At 37.4% G+C, this 13303-nt stretch overlaps 1 protein-coding gene across 4 annotated transcripts in view; it reads right to left on the bottom strand.

Moving 5' to 3' along the window:
• LOC110041741 (uncharacterized) overlaps positions 1-12774 on the bottom strand; it is a 35694-nt gene extending 22920 nt beyond the window's left edge. Inside the window, exons 1-7 of one of the 4 annotated variants that reach the window (XM_089289549.1) lie at positions 12582-12774; positions 7948-8010; positions 6701-6753; positions 6524-6580; positions 4166-4248; positions 2527-2585; positions 1597-1672 (exon numbers count right to left, since the gene is read on the bottom strand). In XM_089289549.1, the coding sequence (XP_089145675.1) occupies positions 1597-1672; positions 2527-2585; positions 4166-4248; positions 6524-6580; positions 6701-6753; positions 7948-8010; positions 12582-12650 (460 nt within the window). In that variant the 5' untranslated portion in view covers positions 12651-12774. Of the gene's footprint in view, positions 1-1596; positions 1673-2526; positions 2586-4165; positions 4249-6523; positions 6581-6700; positions 6754-7947; positions 8011-11967; positions 12134-12193; positions 12482-12581 lie in introns of those variants that run through there. The other 3 variants (XM_089289555.1, XM_089289564.1, XM_089289558.1) reach the window with 3 other exon arrangements.
• Between the last annotated feature and the right edge of the window lie 529 nt (positions 12775-13303).

The following is a 13303-nucleotide window of genomic DNA, read 5'->3' as shown; positions in this document are numbered from 1 at the left end:
CAGTCAAGATTACCAGCGAAAGACTAGCCCAGCTACAGAAAGCCACTGAACAAGATCCTGTGATGCAGACCCTCAAGAGCACCATACTGGTGGGATGGCCTGACACAAGGGAACAAGTTCCTATTTCCATCAGGGACTACTGAAACTTTCGCGAAGATCTTACGTTGCACAATGGGATACTCCTTAAGAGTCAACGTGTTATCATTCCCCGTGCACCAAGACCTGAAGTGATATCATGATTACACTCCAGCCATCTTGGAATAGAAGCTTGCTTGAGGAAGGCGAGAGATTGTGTCTACTGGCCAGCCATGAACAGTGACATCAAAGAGGCTGTTACTAAGTGCCAAGTGTGTGCTGAATTTCAAGCCAGCAACCCCCAACAGCCACTGCAGAAACTCTCAGACAGGTCTTACCTAGTAGAAACAAGTGGAGGGGAAGTGCTACGCCACAGTAGACAGGCAATCAAACCATCTCAGTCTGAGCACGTAGCAGAGCAAGACAGCCCTAAAAGCTGAAAGTGCAGTACCACAAACTTCCATGTTGTCAGCAAGCACCGACCTTGCAGCCAGCACAACTGCACCATAAGCAAGAACAAGCTCCAGGACCATTAAGAAACCTGTACGGTTTCAGGATTACGTGTGCTAAAGACACTCTAAAGTTCGCAAACTAGTCTTACAAACGTGGACACTTGTTTCCAGGACTTTAGAGTTCGCATACTAGATACTACATACTGATTTTTTTGTTTTCTTTTTTTTATATAATTTTTACCGTTTTATATTGATTGTCATACCACAGTGGAAAATTAAGTTCTAATTAAGCTCGTTATAAAAGGGGAGATGTTACAATATACGCCGCTTCCAATGGATTTGATTGACACTTAAATGATTGTGAGATACCGATATATCTAGGGTCTCGTGGTTAGAGTAAAACGCATTTTCAACCTACACTCAGAAGTGTGTGTGTCCCTCTCTTTACACCCAGGGGGTTTATTTTCTCATACCAATAAATTTTGTTAAAGTTTGGCTCAAACGTTGTCAGCCTCTTTCTTCTTGTTTCATTGGAGCTTTGTTGTAAATAGTTAATACTCTTAGAATAGTCCAGGGCTGCTGCCCTTACAGACAAATTGTATCTTGTCCATAGTATATACATGTACCATAGATCTTTGATAATATTGTCATTTAAGCTGTCCTGAAAATGACACCACCCCCACCCCCCTCCCTCAAACCCTTTACAGGGAGTCTAGTCCTGAGGAGATCTTTTTCCATTAAGACTCATTACAAGGGAACTTACATTTCGTATCAGAGGGCTATGATCATTACTTTGGTAGTGAAAAAAACAATATTGCTGGTGATGGAGGCATTAACATGTTGAGAAAATGACCTATCACCTGGCAGAAAAAGAAAACTCTGGGGAGGTGAACGGAAAAAAAAAAAAAAACTATCCAACACCAAAGCTGTGCATGTACATGGTAAGAAAACAGAATGACTGCACAGTTACATTATTATTATTACATTACATCATTATTATTACTATTATTATTATTATTATTATCATCATTATTATTATTATTAGTTTTCAAATTAATTAAGAACTCACCTGGAGTATGATTAAGAGTGTCATCTCCTTCTGGTTCAATGTATTCTCCGCCTGAGTCATCATCACTTTGTTCCTCCTGAGGACAGAATAAAAATTAATGGACTAATTGTAAGTTAAGGTAGCTTACTACTGACAGTTTTCTGCGAGGAAAAGACATTCGAACAAAATAAAATTAAAAAATCTGTAAGAAAGATTTTGAGCTGAAATTTACATTTTCTTAGGTTACTTTGCAAAAGCTCTATCTTAAAGAATCTTAATATGTTATTTTGCATGAATGTTTTTAAACGATCTTTAATCACAGTCATTTTTCTAATTCCTGAAATTTTGGGAAATGCAAGTAGATTTTAAGAAAAACATCTTCATTGAAATTCTAGTGCCCTCTCCTTCCTTGATCTCCCATAAAATTATGGTATCAGTTTCATCCACATGTAAATGGTCCTTCAAGAGAAATTGCACCACAGTTTCATAGGGACATGGTCATACAGGAAGGTCATCTGACAAGTTAGACGTAATCTATTAATTTTAAAGTGTGTTCAGGGAAATGCTCAACTAGATGTTTTCGTAGAGCATACAGTATCTAATTCACATGTTCCGATCAATCGACAATAAACAGTAGCGATGTGTAACACAGCCAGCCTAGTGCTTGGAGTGTTTCCTTTAACTTACTTGCAAAATGAACTCTTCCAGAGGGGCTTGCAGACCCTGTACATAATACTTACACAAATTTTTGTTTCATATTCTTTCCTTGAAAAATTGAACATAGCCTTTGAGGCCAATCCTGCTTGGAATTTTCAATCAGTAAACCCTCCTTAGGGTGGGTATCGGTATTTTCTGGAGCCGCACAACATTTGGTATTTTATAGTATGTAAAAAATATATGCTTAATTAAGTTGCATGTAATTGCAACAAAAGAGTTGACTGAAACTTGTACCTCATCTTCCTCATCAGGGTCATCAGAAAATTCATCTGTACACCAGCCGTCACTTTCTGCTGAAATAATATTACGTTACTTGTCTTCAAGACAGGCTGACAGAGGAATAATTTGTCTAAGATGGATAATTTGTCTCTAAATTTATATCTAGATGAAAAACAAAGATGGGTTTTAATGTAGGGTTAGGTTTCTTAAACCTTGTTGTTTCCTTTGTAATTAAATGTTCAATTTTCTCCAAGACTGAAATGAAGGGTGTGTCCATTATTTGAAGGCCTTCCTCCCACCATTTCTTACTTCTCATCTCTACTTAAATTGTTTTCCTAGGATGAGATTGGCAAGAGAAAAGGGTAATGTGAAGTTTATTAAGCTTTTTCCGATTCAGGCATATGCTGGACAGAGGATGTTCTTCTCTGATATACAGTGTACTGCTGTATCTAATTCTCATCTTCTTGCTTTGTTTGTCAGCAACGCTACAAGTGCCGCCATATTGTTTTTGATAGCATTCTCTTGCCATGCTTCCACGTGGTCTTAAACCCCTATCCATTGAAATTTGTATTATACTTACAATAGATGGATTTGTCTTATACCTAGATGGATTATAAGTACTTAAGATGGATAATCTGTCCAGATAGACAACCTGGCTCTAGACAGTGTAAATTTGGCCACTGAGTAATCATGTCCCAAATTGCAATGGCCAAGCAGCCTCTGAAGCAAAGAATGCTGACTTCAGTTGATAGCTCTCTTTTTATTTAATGTGAAATGCTATTGAAAATTATTATTATAAATCAGGGTTCTCATTAATTAAGTGCTGGCCACCAGCTCAAGAACCGGCTACTTCGATTTCTGAGCCACCTACTTTTTGTGAAATAATCTGTGTTTAAGTTGTAAAGAGTAATGAAAATAAATAAAAATGTCTACCTTCAAAAGGGACAACTTCCTTCTAAGCCATTTTTGTATTGCACAATAAAATTAGCCTTCACATTTTCTTGCTGCTTAAGGTCTGTTTTGATCCCTAGCTGGTTCGTGTTTACCTTGCCAACAAACTGCCATATTGCTTTGCATACATGCGCACACAATCACAAACCAAACGCAGCATGCATCTCGATTATGTACAGAGTTGATTCATTTGTTATTTGTACTACAAACGTTGAAAATGGCCGACTCACGCTCAACAAAAAGACCAATGCAGCAAACCACAATGATGGGATTTCTAAAAAAGAAAAAAGCAGTGGAAGTGCTCAAAGAATCAGTAGTTGAGTCAAACAGTCAGTAGTGGAGTCATCGATCGATACCAGTGTGGATTGTATCATGCCAAGCACATCTACAGCATCAATTCCGGTGGAAACACTACCCACTGAAAGCAAAAGCACACGTCCCGCTCTGTCCCTTAAAATTCTTGGCATTTTGGCCTTTACCAAACTTTACCATTTTTGAGGAAATATATCCAAGAGAATGCATGAAATAGTATTTCAGAGCCTCTTGATATCAAAATTTTCTGGGAGAGCACGTCCCCAGACTCCACTAGGGGCTGGTGCCTTCGGCACTCAAAACTGGTGTCAACCGTTTACTTCATGAAGCAAGCTGTCTACTCCCTAAATTAATGAGAACCCTGTATATAATATTTTTATCAGATAAATACCATCTTCATGAGGGTCATCGTGTACATGTGCTGGTATAGAAGGTTTTTTTCTCCCTTCAATCCTTGATGTTTCCCCATCAAATCTGAAAACAATAACTTGCAACTTAATCAGTAATTCAATAAACAAGGAAAATAATGTCAACTCTCTCTCTCTCTCCATATTTTTATTCCTTCAAACAAAGCAATAATATAAAAAGATAGAGGAGCATAGCCCCATACTCATAGGAGCCCACAAATCACTTTTTTCATGGTAAAAATGGCTAGCAATATTGCTTGTAGGTGCATGTGCACAACAACAATGACAATGACGTTGCACAACATGGCAGCCATAGCCCAGCTTATAGGTTGACTGTGACATGCAACCTTGCTTTACAAGGTATGTCTTTGATATTGGACATCCATGTTATGATCAATTGATACCTATCAAAACAAGGTATCCACTGACAGAGTATGACGTGACCATATTGTGGGCTCAAGTTTAGAGCTCATTGAGGTCACGTTTTTCACTCTGGCTTCCATAGGAAAGCCCAAGTCATAAAATGCAAGCCGTTGTTAGTTGCCAAAAGGGGGATCATGGTCCCAGATGTTCCATGCGTAGACCATGGAAAAAATTGGGGAAGAGAACTCGACATTGCTTGCTCTTCATGGCAGAATGCAATGTTTTGTGAAGAAAGTTTTGGCAATAATTGTGCCTTATATGTTCATCTCACATACATGTACAAAGATATCGATCATTTTCGGAAAGGGTTGGTCCACGAATTACATCACTTGAAAGCCAGCCAAAAAAGCAAAGTTCACTTTCAAAATGTTCTCGTGAGATAACAATTGAGCCGATCGCGGTATGAGTTCAAACTATGAAAACACTGACAAAAAATAGGCACTCGATGATGGTATGTAGCTACTGCTGTTATTATTTAGAACATGGCAGTAAAGCAAATCATATTGCAATAAAATGAGCTAAATATGAAAACATTTTTGGGCTTGTAGCTTATTAAAACATGCGACTTGTTTCTTGTACCATACAATATATGTTGATCTCCAAATTTGTACAGATAAGACTTTCGGTAACTTGAATTAAATATCTTACCTCCAAGTTAGTTGGCTTTCTAGTGGGATGCAGGAAACAAAAATATCATTGTATGATTTTGGAGGCAAATTGTGCGGGAAAATTAAAAGTTCGATTGTGCGGGGAATTGTCCAGGATTATTGACGAACAAATGTTCTTGCCGAGTCCTAAGGAAAATCTGCACTGACGATAGTTTAGCCAAATTTATTTCACTAATAGTTCAAATATAATTAGCTGAGTCTTAGCAATCGCCAATTCTTTTAGAAAGCTGTGTCTGACTGCTAACGAAAATCATGTTGCGTGACATGACTGACTAGATGAGCACGAAACCAAATAAATAGCAAAGCAGAATGCCGCATCTTCCCTTATAAATGAGTTCCCTGTTAAAAATACTCCTGCCTTGATTTAATAAAAAATATGTAGCTTGAATATTTCTTCATAAACTGTGTTAAAGGTTGCAAATTCTCGGAAGTTATCCACAAAAAACGCAACTTGAAAGTTTATGCAAATTATGTGCAATGTAATTTGACACCTTGTCGTAAACTGTTGTTTATCATGATACTGTTTTGGTTCTCTTGAAAGAGATTACTCGCTCTCCAAAGGAGATATGACTCTTGAAAAGGGTTGAAGATCGCAACATGGCAAAATGTTCAGCTACACAATTCACTCGGATCATCACGACCAGTAAACAAACTTCATACAACTTCTGCTAGGATGCACAATGTAATCGCCATAAGTTGAAAAGAGACCCAGAAAATTCTTTGCAAACAAGTTCTCCATAAATGCGTAAACAGTTGTGCTTGATTCTTGAACCAAAATGGTTTAAACTTGCGATTGGATTAGGAGGATACTCAACGTAGCAAGTAATGAATACTAAATATCTAAGCAGAACTCTTGTGCTAAAATATCCTGATTCCTTCATTTACTTTTATCGTGTCCAATACGCGTACTCGTAATGAAGCCCAAGTAAACACTCTTAGGGTGTCTAGTTTTTAAGTTGACCACTACCCAAGTACTGGTTTTTCGCTATGGCGACATTAACAATGCAGAAAAATTTCAGTTTCCCTTAGGCTAGTGGATGGGCAATATATTGTAGGAAGGAGACAACTGAAGACTATTTACCGTAAACACTGTCTTCAAGGTAGCTTTGTGTACATGTATGTCACATTTGAAAAATGGCAAGTGGCTCTTGAACACTTCAAAAGAAGCTCCAACAATAAGTCAAGAACCTCTATCAGTAATGCACAGTGTTGACAATGGCCAGTTAACATATAAGTCCAAATTACCTTTACCTTTTATTGACATTTCTTCTCTTTGCTTTTATCTTTTTGAGCACTTTTGTCAGTTTTCTGTGACAAATAAATGAAAAGTAAATTTATTAATACAGAATGAAAATTATTAACTTTCAATCAACTCCAGTCTTGGATTAATATCTATGAAACATTGCAACCAATGGAAGTTGACAATACCTCTTACTCTCTTGTGATATGCGAAGTGACGTGATCTCATAATCTGATAAGTTCTGCAAGTCCAAGGTTAGGAACAATACACAATATCAGCAAAATATAGGCTCAAAACAGTTCCTGTCAGTACGTAGCTCAAGTAGGGAACTTCATTTCTGAGAGATCACCTTTTAGCCTCTCTGTTAGATTTGCAATCTTGATTTATCTCTCATAACAGGGACCGCTAAGGGGGAGGGGCTGGTAGGGCCATAGCCCTACCACATTTGCACTTGGGTTGATTTTTTAGGGCTCCAGATCAATGACATGCCAATTAACCCATTGACTGAGGAGCTTTTTGCCAAAAACACAATTTTTGGACACTTTGGAGATTTTCAGCCTGGATGTGGGCCAAACTGGCTCCAATCTACTCAAAAAGGCAATTGCAACATGACAGCATGTCTTCCTTTCCACTAGCATCATGTTTTACAACATTTTTGCTTGGGCATGTGCCAAAATCTTGGACAAGAAAGTGACCTAGTACATCTTTAGGCTTTTGGGGTTTTTTTTTATTTTAATTAATGTTTTGCCTTTCCTTTCTGTCCTTCTCTTTTTGCTGCAGTGATTCACCTATAACTGGGTTTGCTTCCAGTTCAAAGATTTCTGAGAAAGCATCATCGAGACAGGCAATTTTTACCATGGAGTAGCCAAGTGTAGTCGCAGGGAATTTTGCTGCAAGTTTTTCCCTCAAATTTCTGAACATTTTTGTGCATATTTCAGGCTCCATTGAGCCAGTTACTCTGATCTGGGTATCATTGGAAAGATCTTTTGCTCCAGCAGAACTTGAGTATGGATGATGACAATTTTGGTCAAAGGTGATGACGTCAGAAGTGGAACAAAGGCCAAGGCTCGTCATGGCCAGTTGTGGGCAACATGGGAGTAAAAGGGTTAATGTATGAAATTTACCACAGCTTGAAAGTAACAAAAAGGTGGAACAGTGACCCCTGAAGCTTGTTTATCTTGGCCAGATTTTTATCCCCATTACTTTAAAAGGGGTCTCCACAGCCCTTGAATAAACAAGTCAGGAATAAAATATTCGATTTTGAGTCACAAACTCTTAAAACTGACAGTGTTTAATAGATGTCAAGTTGTGGCGAAAATTAATTATGAAAATATTACTAATTAACAGTTGTATACACCAATAACTAATACAACTACAAAATGTACTTTAAACAGTATTCAAGAAACTAATATTTAATAAATCTAAATCTCCTCACCAGAAATGTTATTCCATTTATTTTCTTCAATGAGAAAGGCATTACACAGTCATGAAGACTTTCCTGTCATAAAAATGGCCAGGAATTAAAACATGTTTACTTACTAGTTAATTAATTTAAAGAGGATACAGCACAGAGTAAGGAAGACATGAATGTTATTTTTGAGCGGTAAAAACAAAATTTGTTTTTATGAAAGAGCAAAGCAAGAGAGTAAAATATTGCTTTTAATTAGATTTCTTTACATGCTGCTTTAAAGAAAACCTTGGTAAACTATATATCACTGTAAGGCTAATACAGTGTAGAATCCGAAAATAACAATTTATTTGCCATTTTTGTTTAGGTAGGCATGTGCAAGCCTTTAAACACAAAAATGACTGTCCTTGCTAAACTGATTTACCAGTCTTTTTGTTACTGAGGACACTGACTGGAAAATATAACTCAGGAGATGATGGGCTAACAAATTATCCGATGCCTTTTTGATATTTCAATAGGTTGCATAGAACAAAAGAAAATTTTCTGACTGCTGTTACTCGCTGGGATGATACAACCTGATGATGAAAATTTTACTTGAGGGCCAAAGTGGCCCCTGAAAATCTCTTTTAGGGGCCAATTTTTTAGGAAAGGGGCCAATAAATTGAAAGCTACAGAGGGGAAAAATGCATCAGGGTACCAAGGAAAATAAAGCAGTTTATTAGGATCTAAAAAATTTAATAAGTGCTTTTTGAAGTGTTTCTACTCAATAAAGTTTCTTTTGAATCAGATACTAGTATGAAGGATCCGTGCATTACAAGAGAGCAATCCCTAGGCATACATGACATAGTCAATGATCAACGGTTTGCAATACATTATAGGGCGATTTCAAACATGGTCAGCCATTTGGAAGTTTTCCGATGTGAGAGAATCAATACAGCAAAGCAAAAGCACAGATTGACTTATTTTCTTATGTTGAATGTTTTAGAAGCAAAGATCTTTCAATATGATTTTCTATAAGGACATAAAGTGTGACAAAATAACTGTTATTGATCATCAACACAGAGAAATGTAGTCACCATTATGCTGTATTATGGTGACTAAACCAGAATTTTTGGTCGCCAAGGATGAAATGCTTGTTGCATTGGCGACCTATCGATCACAATTTTGAGCCCTTGGATGGCTTTTAAACTATTATACCTGTATTAAGCCTGCAGTCTTGTAAAAGGAAAGGGCCAAATTGGCCCTTTTTTCGTTTTTCTGGGGGGCATCTCTGATTGTAACGCGGGATTCCTGCAATGGCGCCCTCTGGTGGAAACACTGTACATCTCACCAAGGTTGCCAAGATCTCGCTGTGATGTTTGAGTCTTTCTAAATCTGGACAAGATCTTGCTGATCTCACCAGAGATCTCGCAAATCTCGCCAGCCAAAAACTCACCAAGATCTCGAGAGGAAATTCACACAAAAATAAAATTTGAGTTTTCAGCCTTGCACCTCACTGAAGCGCTTGTCAACGTGACCATCCCATTAACCAATGAAATGCAACTTACAACTTGCCAGGGAGTCTGGTGACAATAAACGTTATAGGAACACTTCCCTGGAAAGGTGCATTGTTTATATTTCATAGAAAATATTACACCAGGAAAAGTCTACTGTGAAACATTCAGCAGCTTATAAACTGAATCAGCAGATAAATGGAAAAGAAGCAGAAGGGAAAAAGAGAAAAGATAGCAGAATAACCTTTGAAATGGCCTATTCAGCCTGCTGAGCCCAATACGAATATTTATACATCAAAACAAAACACATATTCGTTGGCCTGTTTGTTGAACTAGAATATGGAATATGGAATATGGAAAAACAATCTAAGAAGGAGAGGAAAAGAGCATCTCAAGAGGCTCCCATGTCAGATATCAGTCATTAATTATCAGCTGGTAATTTCATGGCAATCCCATTGTGTGCCAGTAGAGGGCAGTGAAGAAATTTGCTTGTGATTTGCACTTACGTTCAAATTTAGGAATGCAAAGACTACAAAATCGCATAGTCTATTGCTTAGGAGATGAATGCAATCAACAAAAGTGAAGACTTCTGTGTGAAAAAGATGCAACCTGGGATAACAAAAGAAGCAAAATACAAGTCTGTGGATGAGATTGCTACAAAAATTGATACTGCTCAACTCAATGGTTGACACATTTTTATTGCATCATAGACTTGTTTTAAAAGTCATGACTCAAAATCAGCCCTTGAAAATCTACAGTAACCTTACCACGAGAAAAGAATTTTTTTTCTCAGCTCAAGAGCAGGTGGAATTCAACAAATCCTGCAATCTGATTAGTCCCGGGAGTAGGCGGAATTTTCCTATCAGGCCCACCACAGCGGGCGGAATCTGTCGTGTTGGTCTATTTTTGTGAACAAATTAGCAGTAATCTTCAATTTTTTTTACCTATTTTCACACTTCCATCGATGATTAATCAATGCAAGTTTATCCCTATGCACCATAAGTAAATTCGGGTGAGTGTTTTGAAGTTGTGAGAGTTTGTTTGGTTGTTTGTAGCTTGGCACTGTAAAGGCGCGTACTCCCCATGAATCCTGTGTTTCTCTTGCCACACGATTTTAAGCAAAAAATGAGTCGATTGCAGTTGAGTTTACCTCTCTGATCATTGCTGTATTTGAGAGAATTTCTGTGGAACACGCTAAATGAATTTCCTCGCTTTCTGCTCTTCAATTTATGGTAGAAAAGCCGGCTTAGGGTCAGTCGGCATTAATAGTGAAAAACTGTGACCTCCAACTTGAAAATGCTGCCCTCAGACTGCGACCTCCGGCAGCATTTTCAAGAGCTTGGTCATAGTTTTTCATTAAACGGACCTCTCAGCCAGCCAGTAACATAAAATTATATATCTTTAACCTACCATTGCATTGGTGGCATAGACTGACTGTTTGCGGCAACAATGCCACTCAGGTCCCAGATGTAGTTCCATTTTGCGAATGGTATATTCTACTATATGCTTGCACTTGTGCTGGCACTGAGTTCGTGAAAACCACGCTTTAGGGCGAGATACGTTAATCTAACTGTCACATAAGTGCTGTGCTGACCTCTCTACAAAGCTTGCAATTTGTAAATTGGGAAAAATCAAAACATCATCTGATCTACCTCATTGTGTTCTAATTCAGTTTAGAAAACAGTCCTAAGAAAATACGCACGCTGATTGGTTAAAAATCGTGTTTCTGTAACTGGATGAAAACACAGAACTAACATGAGCTGTTGACATTACGGTAATGATGGCGCAAGCAAAGAGAATTTACACTTTGATAATCAAAGTTAACAAGCTGTTTTTCCTGTTTTCTGTCTCTAACAGAAACAGAAAACATGTTCTCCATGTTTCTATTGAGTTATAGAAACACTCGTGAAAGTTTGGGTGAACTCGAAAAAGCTGAGGAAACACTCGCCTGCAAGGAAACAGTTGCCTCGCCTCTTGTTCCCACAGCATTTCTCGTTCTCCCAAACTTCCACTCATGTTTCTATAACTCAATAGAAACACAGTACAAGTTTTCTATTTCTAAAACAATTTTAAGAAATTTCAGTAAAATATTCAGAAAGTTTAGGTCAATTTCCATAAAATTTTCCACATTTTTCCATAATATTATAATATGGATTTACACTCATGGAACAAACTAGGCAAAATGCATCTTTACTAATAATTTCCACTTGCAATATATTATACATAAACCCATGAAATATTCAAGCAGTAAGTATTCAACAATGAATGCTGAAATAATAAAAATTAAAGGAAAACAGGATACAAATTTTACAACAACTTTTCTGCACTTGCTAAAAGATTTCAAAATTTTACAATATTAGTATTGAAAATATGAGACAACAGTCAAAAATAAGCTTCACGTCATATTGATTATCTAGTAGAACAAATTTAATTTAAAAGTAAAAACATATATGTTAACTCAATGAGCTGATCAACCTGTCGAGTTGCATTCAAGTTAATCAGTTGTTAATTTCAAATTTTGTTTCATTTCAGACATTTGCAATTTTAAACTTACCTTTGAGCTATTTTCTTTTTGTGCCGTCAACATTTGACCAGTGAACATTCAGTGAATATTGACTCATTCACCAAGCTTTCGGTTTGATAAAAACATATTACAAGAAGACTCTCTTGCGAAATCTTAGTTTTATATCTTACACTACGTGCTTTGCAATTCGTCTGTCAAGTATTTACGGTTTTTCCGAGAAGTTCCGGAATTCATTTGGATTTCGCAAGACACTTACCCTCCAAGACGATCCAAACCAGGTATGCGATCTTGCACGATGCATCTTATCTACGGTTGTGGTTTTGAAACGATCGCAGCTAGTACTCCCTCGAAGTTGTTGAAGCGGCCCGCAAACAAATGAATTGCTTTACACTTGAATTGCACATTAAAACCTTAGCTCAAACGGAAGACTCGACCGTGTTTAGTTCAGTTATGAATAGCGAAGAGATCTCAGTGGATCTTAGCCTTAAGTACGGCAGGAATGTTCTAACACGACTGCTCCTATTCTTTCTACGATATTAGCGACCCGTTGCTTAAACCAGCTGCAAGAGCCAACATTTTGACAAGTCGTTTATAATCTGCAAACGCTCTCCTTGAAATCATCCGCCAGCTAAATTTAAACTCACCTCTCTTAGCCACATAACCATTCTCTCCACATCCCAGTCGTACAAACACGCTTCAGATAAGGTAGACATCTTTTCATCTAAGTGTTTATCGTACAGAAAGCTCGAAACACTTCACAGTGCATCACAGTACACCAATTTCTCCTTCCGGGTGCCTGTTGATCACGTGATTCTGTAAGTATGTGACGTATCGGCGGTTAAAAAATTCCTGGAATTCGTGCTTCTAAAATTGCCATTTTGTTCCTATCGCTATTCCGTTCAAAAACGAAATATTATTTCTGATCTCTTGACGTTCTAAAAGATTTCCTATAAAAAAGTTTTCTTACGTGACCCAATAAGTACGTCGACAAAATTCAAAAATGTGTTAAATCGGATTACAGACCTTTCCGTGAATATGGCGCGTCCGGTTAAATTTTACTAAATTGTTATTTTATTTTCGTCCTAATCTTTCTTCTACGAAAACGAAACGTAAACTTTTAATTTCCTTTGTAAAAAGATAAGTGTTCTTTGTTTCCCTTTTAATTATGTTAGATCACGAAGACTTCTTTTCGTGGTGAAAAATTTCGATTATGTAACTTGATGGGTGTGGCTGGTTGGTTGTTAACAGTATAATCCTAATTGCTCAACAACTCTTCCAGCTGACGTCATTCGTTTAAGAAATTAATTAACATGTAAACAAACAAACAACGATAATTAATGAAGCGTTTGAAAAGTTTGTGACAGCT

Source organism: Orbicella faveolata, unplaced genomic scaffold (assembly GCF_042242905.1).
Source record: "Orbicella faveolata isolate gen_17 unplaced genomic scaffold, um_ofav_v1 contig_1, whole genome shotgun sequence".
NCBI lineage: Eukaryota > Metazoa > Cnidaria > Anthozoa > Scleractinia > Merulinidae > Orbicella > Orbicella faveolata.
The sequence above is the reverse complement of the archived record's forward strand: the minus strand, read 5'-3'. Positions and strand labels throughout refer to the sequence as shown.